The 15,086-nt window shown below is 35.8% G+C and overlaps 1 protein-coding gene across 1 annotated transcript in view; it reads left to right on the top strand.

The window, feature by feature from the left end:
- The window catches only part of LOC131078548 (ER lumen protein-retaining receptor), a 34,877-nt gene extending 20,490 nt beyond the window's left edge, over positions 1-14,387 (top strand). Inside the window, exons 2-6 of the mRNA XM_058016271.2 lie at positions 6,266-6,531; positions 7,196-7,311; positions 13,372-13,445; positions 13,596-13,659; positions 13,970-14,387. Of these exons, the coding sequence (XP_057872254.1) occupies positions 6,266-6,531; positions 7,196-7,311; positions 13,372-13,445; positions 13,596-13,659; positions 13,970-14,006 (557 nt within the window). The 3' untranslated portion in view covers positions 14,007-14,387. The remainder of the gene's footprint in view (positions 1-6,265; positions 6,532-7,195; positions 7,312-13,371; positions 13,446-13,595; positions 13,660-13,969) is intronic.
- The last annotated feature ends 699 nt before the right edge of the window (positions 14,388-15,086 follow it).

Here is a 15,086-nt window from a genome sequence, read left to right as displayed (position 1 = left end):
ATTACAACAGTGCATGATTTATAATCTGAGTGATTACAACAGATAGAATCACATTCAAGTGTGACTCATATACATATTAGTTCGAGAGTTTCACTCACATTAAATTCAATCTATATTCTGCAGATTGGATTTGAATCTTACATAGGTTGAATTAATATCAAACTGAGATCAAAGTTAAAATTTAAAATTACTTGATTACCTACCTATTATAATCTGATCAAAACTTAACATGGTATCAGAGCCAAGTTAAGGAAAAGATCAGATCAGATTTACAAAAGCGAGATTATTCTTCTACTACCATCTTCAAAATCATCATCTCCTATCAACATCAAGATGGTGAATGGGATTAGAGTTGAAGACAGACTCGAGGGAGCATCTAATTTTGTATCTTGGAAGTTCAGAATGATGCTTGCCTTGAGTGAAAACGAATTAGATGGATTTGTGAAGAAAGCCATATCGGAACCAGAAGAAGATGAAAAGCTTCAATGGATAAGGAAGAACAATAAAGCCATGAAGATGTTAGTTGACTCAGTGAAAGATCATATTGTGCCAATTATCTCCAAGATGGAGACTGCCTATGGCATGTTCAAATCATTAGAGAACATGTATGAGATAAACAACACAAGCCGAGCTCTTGCTCTAAAGCAACAACTCCATGTCAAAATGACAAAAGACGAATTCATTACCTCATACTTCATGAGGATTATTGAATTGAAAGATCAACTCTCTACTATAGGTCACACAATAGAGAGCAAAGAATTAACCATGCTGGCACTAAATGGTCTCCCCCATCATGGGAGGCATTTATTCAAGGGATAAGCTCAAGATCAAAACTTCCTAAGTTTGATCGATTAAAGCAAGATTGCATTCAAGAAGAGTCTAGATTGGCTATAAGAGGCATTGGCCAAAGCTCCATAAATGAAGACATTCATGTTCTTGCTTCCCACTCCACAAAGATGAAAGGTAAGAAATGACATTTCAAAAGGAAGAAAGATAAGGAATCTAATGGTGCTCCTACATTCAAAAGAAGGAAGGATATTTCAGAAATCCAATGCTTTAGATGTGACAAATATGGTCACTATGCAATGCAATGTCCTACCAGGACTATGCCTCAAGCTTCCATTGCACCTGTTGGTGAAACTCTTCCACAAAAGGATTCAGATGGATTCATATTCTGACTTGAAAGAGATAAGTTTTTTTTTACGATTGAATAATGTTCATGAATTTCATATGTAGTTATTAATTCATGCGATTACATTATGCGTGTTACTTGTGAATCAACATTGTTAGTAGACATTTGTTTACGACAAGTTGCATCCGGATATCCTGTGGTTAAATTTCTTCAATTTACTATGAGATACTTATCCCTTACATACAGGACATCCTTAGAAGCACAACTTGTGGAATTTTAGAGTTCTATTTGTGATGAAGAGATTGAAATTCAGGAGGAATATGCAGAGGACTTTAGTGAAGTTTTTTTTTTGAGATTTTGAATTTCCATTTTTATGAAACAATATTTACTTACAGAAGTGCAACAGTTTTGGAAAAGATTTCAAGTCATTTGTGCAGGGCTCGATCTTATGACAGTAGATCCACGGTGGTTTGGATCTAGCACTTTTACACGTATGAGGATCATACCAGAAAATGAGAGTCTTCTGAAGCATGATATCTCCCATTAATGGGTCCATGCGAGTAGGGGATGCTTCTGTGACAGAGGGAGCAACTGAGAAGATATGCTTCTATTGATATCCGAGGATCTTGGTTATATTGGTTCAGAGGGAGTGGACCATGTCAAGATGGTTTCTCTAGTGATCAGTCAAAGGACTATGATTCATGAGATGGAGTCCCATTTATGTAGGCTGGAAGGTCTTTATGCTGACTTCTAGGTCATGATATTCTTGGATAGATGAATACTTGGTGAGCTTGGAATACACCAAGAGTGATGCAGACTCCAACCTTGTATTTCATGAAAGGTCAAAGCATGTGGAGATCAAGTATCACTAAGTTAGAGACATGGTGGAAAGGTATGCTATTCACTAATATATTCTTCTTTTCAAAAGATGTTTTAAAGTGTAAACTCTTGTGATTGCATTTCTCTTTGAGAGAGACTTAAGGAGAAAGCCCTTATCTACACCCTCTGATATGGTTCATGGTAGATGTCATGTGTGTGACTCCATGACAATTTTGGTTCAGTGCTTGATGAGCCCCCGTGAACATTATTGTGAGGTGACGATCTCTCAATAGTGAACATTTGTAAATCTGATCATTATCGTAAGGTGACGATCTTACGATATTGATTGATCATACCATTATGATGGATATGATGAGATGTGATATCTATGGATATGTCATAATGGTTTACATCTCAAGTAGTAATATCTATGGATATGCCAATGGTGGATATCACGAGACGTGATATTTGTGGACAAGCCATAATAGTGGATATTACATAAAGAGATATTCATGGTGGATTTCATGTGACGTGAAATTCGTGGACATGCCATGTAGTAATTTCTTTAGTTGTACCATGATGGTGGATATCATGAGACGTGATATCCGTGGACAAACCATAATGGTGAATATGATCTAAAGAAACATTTATGGTGGATATCATGTGACTTGATATCCATGGACATGCCATAAATACTTGATATCATAGTGAGGTGATATCTTCCTCTTACACATATAGTGAGGCTACTTATATCATCACAAGAGGTGATGCAACTTATAAAGGTTAAGAAGGATTCCTCCCTAGCTAAGAGGGAGTGTTGATGATAGAATAGCTATGATCGGGATCTATTAGGACCAACAAAGACAATGTAATTGTCTAAAATTAGACAATTACATATACCAGCTATTAATGAAAACCGATATTATATGCCTAATATGTTAAACAATATTAAAGTCGATATTAGTTAATGTCTCTATATATAATCGATATGAAAAACAATAGCAAATGATTGTTGTCGATATGTATAATCGACTATCGATATTTATATTACATTATCGATCTTTATTATCACCATATTGTCTAATTATCGGTGATGTGTGTTATTGCACATAACTGATTATGTTTAAATTAGTTTAGTTATAAATACCAATTACATTAATGTATCGGTTTGCCTCCAAAGTATCATATCCCTACGTGTAGAGTCACGACCTTGGGTATCCTATATCATACAACCTTTCAAATCAGAAGTTTGATATATATATTGCATTTGTATGAGTCATCAGAAAAATATATTATACCCAGTCATAGTGTTAAGAGAAATGACAATGCCCACTACAGACACCGATATATATAGGATACGATAAGGCGGAGATATAACAAGCAGACAGTGATAGCAATACAATAAGAAATATAGAGATACAGTTCGACTCAATGTACTAGTGCGTGATAATATTCTGCAGTTGGTGAATATAGATATACAGTTCGACACAGTTCATGATTATATACTATAGTTTGTGTGATTACAACAGTGCGTGATCTATAGTTTGAGTGATTACAACAGATAGAATCACATTCAAGTGTGACTCATATACATATGAGTTTGAGAGTTTACTCACATTAAATTCAATCTATATTCTGCAGATTGAATTTGAATCTTACATAGGTTGAATTAATATCAAACTGAGATCAAAGTTAAAATTTAAAATTACCTAATTGCCTACCTTTTATAATCTGATCAAAATTTAACAAAAGTTTCTATATGCAGGATAAAGTACTTATGATCAGTGTTGAGTATTTTGCTATTGATGAAGATGTGGTGTTCCCAGAAGTTTGGTATAGTGGAAGTTTCTTTATGTAGGATATTGAATGTCTTAGTGGAAGAATGTCTTGCATTCCTCCGAATTGTGAAGACTATGTGCTATGGTTCAGAATATAATGCTTATGTTCTATGTGTATTACTCTATTAGGTTTGCAGTTGCTCTATGGCTCAGTTGGCTAAGTTGATTACTGTTGTTTCTGATAGTAAGGCTGTTTGTTAGGATAGGTCCGGAAAAGGTTTGGTGGCTTCCGGATATGTGGATTTAGGTACTGCAGTTTGAAGGATGTGTTCATGTGGTTTGTGCAGTGTTCCAGTTCAGTTGGCAAGTGAAGTTACAATGTTCTTATTTCTAGGTGTTAGCTATTTTGGTCTCCGACTGACTGTGATGTTGTATTTTACTTGGATCATATTCCTATGGTCTGGGTTCGCTTTGGAAGATGTGTATGGCTAATGTTTTGGGTCTCACCATTCTTAGTTCTAGGTGTTAGCTATTTTGGTCTCTGACTGATTGTGATGTTGTATTCTACTTGGATCATATTCCTATGGTCCGGGTTCGCTTTGGAAGATGTGTGTGGCTAATGTTTGGGGTCTGACCATTGTGTGTGTAGATCTGCATTGATTTTCATGCATTGGAGAATGTTTTAGGTCGACTGGTTGGTGTGCTTCATTATTCATCTAGACGTTTCATTTGATACTAACCTTGGAGGATGAGCTAGTGTTTGTGGTTCTTTGGAATCGTTTGGAAATATTGTATTGCAATGTTTTTGGGTCCTCTCTATCTCCTAAGGTGGACCACCTTTATTATTTTAGGTCCGGATGGCCGAATTTATGTAATAAGTATATTCTATCTGTGGTTGACCTAGTAAAAGGTTTTGATGATTAATCTTGTATATAAAGGAGTGCTAATGCATTAGTGAGTGTGGAATGGATGTGAATTGATTTGTCGAAGGTGTGAATGATTTACAAGCAGATTTCGAATTGGAGATGTGTGAAAGATTGTTGTGAAGAGCTTTGATGATAATATCCTCAATGTGACAGAGTTCAGAGATTGTATATTGAAAGTTGAAGAGTTTGCTATGATATTGATTTGCTTGACATAGTGGTTCAAGATTAAGTTCATGATCTGGAGATATTGTTCATTCCAATTCAGCTATTTGTTCTCTGCCAGAAGATAGTGAGTCTCTTGGCAGCTTTCTGTATCTTGCCTTGAAACAGTGAGTTTCAGTCTTGCAAGTCACTTTTATCTTGCCCTAAGGTTGTGCACCTTAGTTTTGCAAGTCCTCTTAGGAGCAGGGTGTTCTGGAGGCAATATTGTAACAGATTATATTTATATTGTGAGTTTGATTCTCACCGTGGTTTTTCCTTGATTGGGTTTTCCATGTATTTTGGAGTTCATGTGTTTGTTGTGTTTCATACTTTCATGGTTTGCTATTGCTGGGATTATATGTTTGTGATTTAAAGATTGAAAACCAGAATTTAAGTGTTTGAAGGTCGGGACTGATTCACTACCCCCTCTCAGTCTTGTGATGTGTTCAACAGTTTTGATTTTTCTTGTGCAGTTTTACATATATAAAGCACTTTGATTTAGCTTTAACATTTGACAATCAACATTGAGTTTTAAATCATCAGCATTGTTTTGTATTTAAGTATGTACATTTGTTCAAATTATATATATTTGTGTGTGTCCAGACTTAAGCTGTACGAAACCTGGGAAGTTTTGTATGGTCAGCCGCTGAAGCCAAACATGCATCTAAACTTGGGTTGAATCGAATTTTAATGATGTTATTTGGTGAGTTTCTAAAAAATTCTTATAGAAGAAGTGCTATCTTAGAATCCCTGATACATGCAGAGCACTATCTCCTATCCAGGTGGAGGATAGAGATAAGAGAAATGAAATGAAATACTATAACGTTGATGTTCATAAGCGACTCAAGTCAATGGGACTGAAAGTGCAGCTAGCAGAAGAAACAGAAGGAGGTGCCTAAAGCACCACCATCAGCAGAAAATAAACGTAAAAGTGAGGTTAACAAGAAAATATAAACCCAGGAATCCTAAGAAAGTGTAAGAATATATAGAAATAAATATATTAAAACAGTTCTTAAGATATACAATTGAGATCTCTAGTCCGCATTAGAAGTTGGATAGATGATTGGTAGTTGAGGGTCATTAGAGTCATCCTTGATTATGCAATTCAGAGTTTGATAATGTTACTGAGCTGAAACTTTCATGTTGTTTGGTGTAAAAGTAAATGGAAATACATTCCTTATAAAAATGTTAGTTTGATTAATAGCCATTAATATGCATTACTGTGAAGTGTGAACGTCTTATGGCTACATTCAATCAAGATTACTGTAACTGAGATACTGTAGGAACTTCTTATGTTGTAGTGAAAACTGTTTTTACTTGAGAAATTTATAACAAAAAAGTGAAGTCTATACTTGCTTTCCAATTTTAATTTTCTGAGAACATTGTGTTATGGTTTTCTTGTCTATCAGGAATCTCACTGAAAACACAAGAACTATATGCTCTTGTCTTTGCTACGCGATATCTGGACATTTTCACAAATTATTATTCCTTATACAATACAATCATGAAGATTGTTTTCTTGGTTACATCCTTCTCGATTTTGTGGTATATGAGGTTTCATAAGGTTGTTCGACAGACATATAACAAAGATCAAGATACTTTTCGACATTATCTTCTGGTCATACCATGCTTTGTGCTGGCGCTTCTGATCCACCGTAATTTTACTGTACAGGAGGTGCGACTTTGCTTGTCTTCCTTTCTTAGTCCAGCAATTCTTCTTAGTCCAGCAATTCTCTTGATTGACATTTATTCATGCGAAATGGTTAAAAAACTGAATTTTTGCAAAGAAGCACCACATGGAGGATATGCCAGTATTGTGAATTCTGGAAAGGTTTCTCTAGTCATTTGTCCACAATAGATTATTGGTTAGACTTCAGTTCTTACAGAATACATCATGTTAGTCATTTTATTTATATTTTGTTAGTTTTGCAAAAATCCAAGTCCATGATTGCATTTAGTAAATTTTAGTTTTCAAGCTTTGCCTGCTTTGGGGATATGAAAGAATCTGTATATGAGTTGGACAGATCATGCAGTTAAGAAGATCGAACCATACAATGTTAGAGGTTTCTCTTTATAAGAGAATGCAAAACTTTACGTTGTCAGTTGCACTGCTGTTTTCAGTTGTCTAATCAAACACCGAGTATGACTCAATAATGTGGACTCTGGAGGATAGTTAGCAATTTGGTCTTCATCGATAGAAATTCTGTGTTTCTGAATAGATGAATTGTGTTGGAAATCATCTTCCTGCAAAATTAAAACTCATAGAATAGTACAGATCTCATTTTCATAAATCGTCAATGATTATTCCTTGAACTAACAGAGTGTAACCATTGTCGTAGGTTTTATGGACATTTTCATTATATCTTGAAGCAGTGGCTATTCTTCCCCAGCTTGTATTACTACAGAGATCACGGAATATTGATAACCTGACTGGGAACTATGTCTTCTTTCTTGGGTATGTTACTCTGTTTCAGTTTTAACTGTTGATTAAAATTAATTTTAAAAAGTTATTTTGTATGTTATTGACAAGTCTGCACATAACATGTAGAAACAAACAGTCCACACATTTACCTAAATACTCATTTTGTTCTTGTGTTTCTCTGTGTTTACTGGATGGAAGGGGTGGGTTTTGTGGATGGCAAATTCTTTTCCAGATTTTGGGGACGGCTATCAAAATAATATATAAAAATTAATATTAAAAAAATTTCTATTACCGAAAATAGAAAAAGGAGTTGCAGTTTATTATTTCTGTAAACAATGTGAGTAGTAAAAGTTGAAATTTATACAAAGTAATATTGTTGTACAACATTTAGCATCAGAGACAACAGATTAATATGTCTTATCTTGAGTAGGTACACCAGTCTTACTATATAAAAAGAGTACCAAGCTACAACATTATTCATCAAACAATAAAAATAGATACATAAGTGCCAACCAAATCTTCAATGGATCGTGAGGTTTAACATGTTACCAAGAGATTCACTAGAGAATAGAATTTGAAAAAGAGGTTCACAATAAGTTGCAGTATTACTGCACGTCCTAGAAATCCAAGCATCTTCACTAAGATCATGAATCATACTTTCAAAATCATTTGACTATAAATATACGAGCATCACTTGGAATCAAGATTGACTTGGCAAACCAAAAGCATCTTCACTAAGATCACGAATCATACTTTCAAAATCATTCGACTATAAGTATATGAGCATCACTTGGAATCAAGATTGACTTGGCAAACCAAAAGGATAAATGGAATTCATTTAATCTGGTTCAGTGCAAAACAATTTATATTTTTTGTTTTTAAAACCAAAATAGGGGTCTAGGAATGACATCCTCTAACAGTGTTGAGGGACTGCCCAAACTAAAGCCTTCAAGGCCACAAGGAAGGACCTTATGGCGCCTCTGCCCTTTTTGTTATTTCATATATATTTTTTAATGCAAAATAGCTGTTTTTTTACAGTTGGTAGGAGACGCTCTCTTCCTGTCATCCTCTTCTGGCAATTGCAATAGAATATATGGTAACATATTTATAGGTTTTTTAGGGTTGGGGGCTTTGGTAGGCATCCCTTGAAGCTCAGGGTTTTAGGTTTGGTTTAAATATTTTAAATTAACATGAATCATTTTTTATGGATGTAGAGGACATTCTGCTATCCTCGGGATGGTCAAGGGATGTCTACATTTTCCTGGCGACAAGAGGGTGACCCGAAGCGGACCAGGATCCGCATCTAGGCTCCAGGGCCCGAACCCAGTAACCTAGCAAGGCTAGCATTTAAGGGATGAATTGATTATTTCTCTTTTAAGTTCAATAGCTATTATGTAATCTAGTTATAGAATACTCTTTGAAAATAAGTTGTATTGTTGGAATTGTTGATTTTGGGCAAAAATCAGGTATACCCCAAAAGGGTATTACAGGAGGACAGCCATATTAAAGGGATCTAGCAAAATATTTGCATCCAAAAGTCATCGTTTGCTGAAGAGCCATAAACATTTAATCCCTGATAACTGGAAGTTAATGTGGATGGTGATTTTATATTCTGTCTGATCAATTAAAGCGTAGGGTTTCATTAAAGTGGATTAAAGACCTGAATACTTTATCATTCTCCTGGCTCATTATTATTCCCGCATTGCACCCTCACTGCACTTTTTGATTGTCAGAAATTTCAATTGAAAAATCTCTAGTCCTAGACACTCATCAAATTCAGTTTTGTTTGCTGTGGACTGAGGAGCCTTTGATTTTGCTTGATTTTGCCTTATGCAAATTCATCATGGCAATTTCTTCATTTACTCCTTGCTGCAGCTAATGCCTTCTGAAACACTTTAAATAGGTTCCAAATCTTCTGTAAATTGCAATGCCCAGACTAAATGCTTGTTCAGTGTTAGCAGAAGAATTCTAAAAATTGGGAATTAAAATTTTTGCTAAAGGAGTCTGAAAATCTCTTCAGTTCATCCAATGCTAATACCTTTTGAAAGATTGCATCAGCCAGGAGGTCGTTCATGTCATTAGGAGAGGACATTCTATTGTACTTCCTGAGAAATCTCCTAAGAAAGCACTTGCAATCCAACCCTCTGCATCTGCTTCTCCATCTTTGGTCTTTACCATTTTTGTCTTAAACTTCCAGTCTTATTCCGAGCTTCAGAACAACTCCTCTATGCACAACTGTAATGGAGGTTCCATTTTGGAAGATTCTCTTTTCTCTTCCCCTGTTAGGCATAGTTCCAAGTCTGGCCAGATCTGGTTCAAATCCATCTGGATCTGGATTTTTTGGAGTAGTCATGTTTGTCCAATTTGGTTCAGACCTAAGTTACCGGTTCGGGTTTGGGCAAAATTTATTTTGCCCTTTGGGTTCGTGGGTTGGGTTTGTTCGTATATATATATAGATATGCAAAAATTTAAAGAAATATACAATATTAGAGTTTTATTAAAAAAAGGGCAAGAAAGGTAGTTTTTAATGTTTTTTAAGTCACTTTTTGAGTGACTGCCGGCAAGGCTACCAGGTTCACCCAGGTGTGGCCCTGGTGCAACCTAGGGGCCCCGCGTTCTCTGTGGGTCTGCGTACACGGACCCACAGACAGGGCCCCTGGGGCGTACCTGGGCTGCACCCGGTGCGTACCCAGGCGTGGACCCGAACCTGCATGGACCCGGTCTGGGCACTGGGCTTGGAACAGCCAAACCCGGTCACTCAGGTTCAGACTCTTCAATTCCTATATAAATTTTACCATTTTTTTTGCCTTGTGAACAAATCAAATTCTTCATGTGTGGTAACTATGCTGTTGGCCCGTCCTGTGTGTTATCTCAAGCTCAGGAAAAAGCAATCCTTTCATACATCTGATCCAGGGACTCTTTAACAATCTGGGTATTACACTGCAGCTAGTTATTCCTGGCATGATGTTAATTTGGTCACCTAATCCATTGGTCACCTAAACCAACAAACAAACCCATCCTGCCAACATTCACGACTGAGATGTTTATCTGACAAAGGTGGATTGTAGAACTAGAAACTCTCAACAATCAAATCCCGTTCTCACTCGAGAATCTTCCAATCTCTGCCTATTCAGTACTGCCTGGATCTAATCCTTGCCGTGTCATCCAGCATTGGGAAGTGCACATTAAGAATTTCCGTAATAAATTAGATACTTGGGCTATGGAAAGCAGGTCCATTCAAGAACCTATTTGATGCCTGAGCCAAACTTAGGGCCAGCATCAGTAGGTTCTGTTGAAAGTTCTAGATGAAGCAGTCAAGAAGGATGAGCTCAAGGTCTTAGCTAAACACACTCTAAGTGCTATAAACTAAACTGCCTTATTCTTCTCAAGCATTCAAGAGGCCTAAGCTGCCCATAAGTACCTAAGTGCTTCATCGAATATGGTAATCATTTAAAGGTAGATGGCCAACAGAAGAAGTCTCAAGGACCCTGCTCTTAGCGAGGCATGGAGAATCCAGTGATCTATTAGCCAACTAATCCAATCACTGGGGACTTACTGAAACTATCTTCTGCATGAGGATGGTTTTATTACAAGTTTTGTATTGTCTCACTTAATAGTTGTGTTGCCTCTGGAGCTTGCTGTGATGCACCTTGAGTATATTTTAGAACTTTATAGATGGGCACTATAAAGATGTATAGTGCAGTACTAGTTTTTTGGCCCAATGTATTTTATTTTGCCTGTTTATCTGCTAGGGTTCTCATTTCCATTCGTAACATCTCCAGTCTAATTTTGCCTATTTATCTGCTAGGTTTCTCATTTCCATTCGTAACATCTCTAGTCTAAATATCATGGATATGATCCATTTCAGTTCATTTTTTCAAGATACAAAGTTTTGGACTCGAAGTTTAGCTGATTTAGTTCTGTTCTTAATCGTATTAGTTTCAAGTTATTGGTTTTAGTATTTAAGCTGGTGATGATTTAAAAAATCTGTTATTGGTATACTAGTATTCAGCCCTTTATAGATCTTATTTTGCTTGGTTCTGATGTGTAAATGCCAATTTATTTTGTAGAATGTTTTAGTGAGACCGAAAATTCTTAGAAGCAGGAAAAAGGCTTGAGATGTAACTTACCAAATAGGAATCGTGTATGGGTGCGGTATACCGTTTGCAACATCCTTATAAAAAATATATAAAAGCCATTATTTATATGGTAATATTCAGATAATGCAAACACAATAAACATCACGAACTGTTGACTCTGGAAATCTGACGAATTCAATATTAATATGTTAAAATATGATAAATTAATATTATTTTATTTATAAAATATTCTATACAATTAAAAATATCTATTTGAATATATTTTAATAAAAATAATAATAGCTATACTGACATAAAATTAAATTATTATAATATAAATAAAATTATAAATATTTATACATAATTAGAACATCTCTAAATATCATACTAAAATCATGAATGTTATAAAGGGCATTGTAATATTCAATTTCAGATTAATAAAAAAGTAATACAAATATAACCCTTGGAATTTAAACAATTGTATAATGCAATCCTAAAACAAACAATTTATTAGGGACGTAGCAGATAATTCAAACAGTGGGTGATTTGACCAGCTGATATGGATAAGTCTGGTTTAAGCAGCAGATAGATGCACGCAGAAAATCTTCTTTGTTTGCTGCGACTCTTTTGCTAGTTGCTTGTTACTCCTTTGTTGTTTGCTTTTGGCTGTGAACCAAAGGAAATTTGTCGAAAATGTTAATTGAGTTTCCAGTTTGTATCCTGTTCGTTCCCGCTGTTTACTGTTGCTGCGGAGCGTAAAACTCCCGAATGAATGAAATGCTGTGGTTTAGGGTTTTCTGCTGGTCAAAAAACCCATTGAAATTCACGCCGGCCTCTGCAATTGCGATGGAAACGTAATGGAATAACCACGTCTGACATGGAATTCCTCGGATATGTTAGCTGCCGTTTTCAACTAATTTCATCGGTAAATTTGCGAACGCTGCCTGAATCCTCAAGTGCATCGTTTCAAAATTCGATTTCTGTTTGTTTTGTACCCAGAATCATCCTGGATTACTACCGATTCACTAATGTAGGAAATAAGAGAACGATGTAAACAGAAGTTGTATAGTAACATGTTGCATGTTTTTTTCTTGTTTTTCATAACAAGAGATCTATTGGGGTCCTTACATATCGAAAAAGACCAGAGTTGGTTCAAAATACAAACTCCAGATAGAGCCATATTATCAAACGATAATTACATTAAGCATGCATTTTTTTCGTACACCGTAAGTTTATACTCACCTCAAAACCACAAACTGGGGTAGCACTTCTCAGGTTAACACGGGCCAGATCAGACACGCATTATGGTTCATCCATACCCACATCACAATCTCATGCGGAGCTAGCACTACCATAACTACTCTGCTGCCGTTTTTCAACTGATTTCGTCGGGAAATTTGCGAACACTGCCTGAACCGTCAAGTGCATTGTTTCAAAATTCGATTTCTGGTTGTTTTGTACCCAGAATCATCCTGGATTACTACCGATTCACTAATGTAGGAAATAAGAGAACGATGGAAACAGAAGTTGTATGGTAATATGTTGCATGTTTTTTCTTGTTTTTCATAACAAGGGATCTATTGGAGCCCTTACATATCGAAAAGAACCAGAGTTGGTTCAAATTACAACCTCCAGATAGAGCTATATTACCAAACGATAATTACGTTAAGCATGCATTTTAATGCACACCGTAAATGTATACTCACCCTCAAAACCACAAACTGGGCTAGATTGCTACCGCTTTTCAGGTTAACACGGGCCAGATCAGACACGCATTATGGTTCATCCATACCCACATCACAATCCCATGCGGAGCTAGCACTACTGTAACTACTCTGCCCCCTTGCAGCCTGTTAAGGACCTGCACCGACGCTCAAGAAAATCAGCCCATCTCAACCCCAGTTCTTCTCCACCCCCTTCCCTGTTACTTTTGCCACCTTTTAGCATCTGTATTACTTATCACCCCAGGCTAACATGTTGCATGTATTGATAGTAAATAGATGTGGTTTTGCAGGGCATATAGGGCGCTCTATCTCTGCAACTGGATATACCGTTACATGACTGAAACCCATGGTTTTCGATGGATACGTAAGTCTGCATTTTATCATGTTTATAGTTTGGCTTTTATTTGAATGCTAATGCAGAGTCTTTTGACGTGGTTAAGCTTACACAGTCTGTCAGATATAAGATGATGTCTCAGATTTATCTTTTTGTTGGGTTTGTATTTATGATTTGCAGCTTGGATATCTGGTTTAGTCCAGACAGCTCTCTATGCCGACTTCTTCTATTACTATATTAAGAGGTATGACCTTAAATAGAAATTTCCAACCAATTTTGTTGTTCTACGATACGTTATTCCTCTTCATTTTTTCTATCCTCTTCTCTCCAACTTCAGATATGTTTTTATTAAAATAGCTTCAAGATATAAACTGATCATCACTATGTACTGATGTAAAGATACCAATTTGAAGTTTAAAACAATAATAAAATTGGTTCTGTGGTGTAACTTTTGCATTGTCCAGGAATTTTTTTTTTTTCTTACTGTAGGGACAAATTACTATAATGCAGATTCGTAAAGCTGATAATTTGAGTACAACCTTTGTCTTTTGCAGTTGGAAAAACAATGAAAAACTGAAGTTGCCCTCGTAAATTCCTGTTTGGGCATACTGAGAACAGTGCCACTAAAATATTTGTGGCATATGCACAAGAGAAATACACTCATTCATATATTTATTAGTCTTCTCCCGTTCTCTTTCAAATTAGGACACAAATGACCAAAATATGCAAATTAGCATGTGATAAGTGCTTCAAGCTTTTATTGTTAATCAATTTTGGTTATAGATTATCATATAGTTGTCAAGTCAGGAAAATTTTGTACCTGAGGTTGTCTCCCTTATCATGGTGAGCTCCTTCGAGGAGCAATGCTATGGGGGGTAGATTCCAAAGATATCCTTAATCTCTTTAAAATATTGCTCTATTTCCATTGTGCTACTTCCAGGTTATAATATAAGGAATATGCTTTATGGATTACTTTTGCTTGCAGGCTTTAAGTTTTCGGAATTTTACAGTGATCAGTTAATTATCTCTGTACTTAAATATATGCTACCTAAATAAGTTAGATTCCTTGTATATTTAACAAAACTGGTATAATTGGGAGGAAGTAAGTCTCAAGTAAAATTTGTGATCTTTCATTGTGGAGGAAGTTTATGGGTAATGGCAGTATAAGATAAAGGTCTTGTGAAATTTCTGAAGCATTTCTGTAATGGAAGGTTTGATTAAATGCGAGTCTTAGAGTTTACTCAAATGGTAAGAGATGTGATAAAAAAGTTTAACTTATTAGTAGCAAAGAAAAGACAAACATGAAATATTATTTATATCGAATATTTCAAAATTTTCGAAGCATGCATCTCTCTAATGGAAGGTTCAATTAAATATTGAGTCTCAGAGGTCACTCAAATGGTAAGATGTGATAAGCGCAAGTTTCAACTTTTTAGTAGCAAATATTAGAAAGCAGCTGCAGTTTGATCTCAAAGACGTACCCTGGGGGATATCTCAATTATTTTTTACAATTTTACAATAGTTTGTTTGAATTTCGTCCTATATGTTAATGTTTTTATCCTAAGAATTGCTCGCTCAAATTCTTCACAACAGTCTTGGCCTTGAAGACACATTAAATAATTTATGCTCATTTGTGATTAGGAGTTTTTCCAGTAATTGTGGACAGAAGTG

This window comes from Cryptomeria japonica, chromosome 8, assembly GCF_030272615.1.
Source record: "Cryptomeria japonica chromosome 8, Sugi_1.0, whole genome shotgun sequence".
Lineage (NCBI taxonomy): Eukaryota > Viridiplantae > Streptophyta > Pinopsida > Cupressales > Cupressaceae > Cryptomeria > Cryptomeria japonica.
Note: the sequence above shows the minus strand (reverse complement) of the source record. Positions and strands in the feature narration are given on the sequence as shown.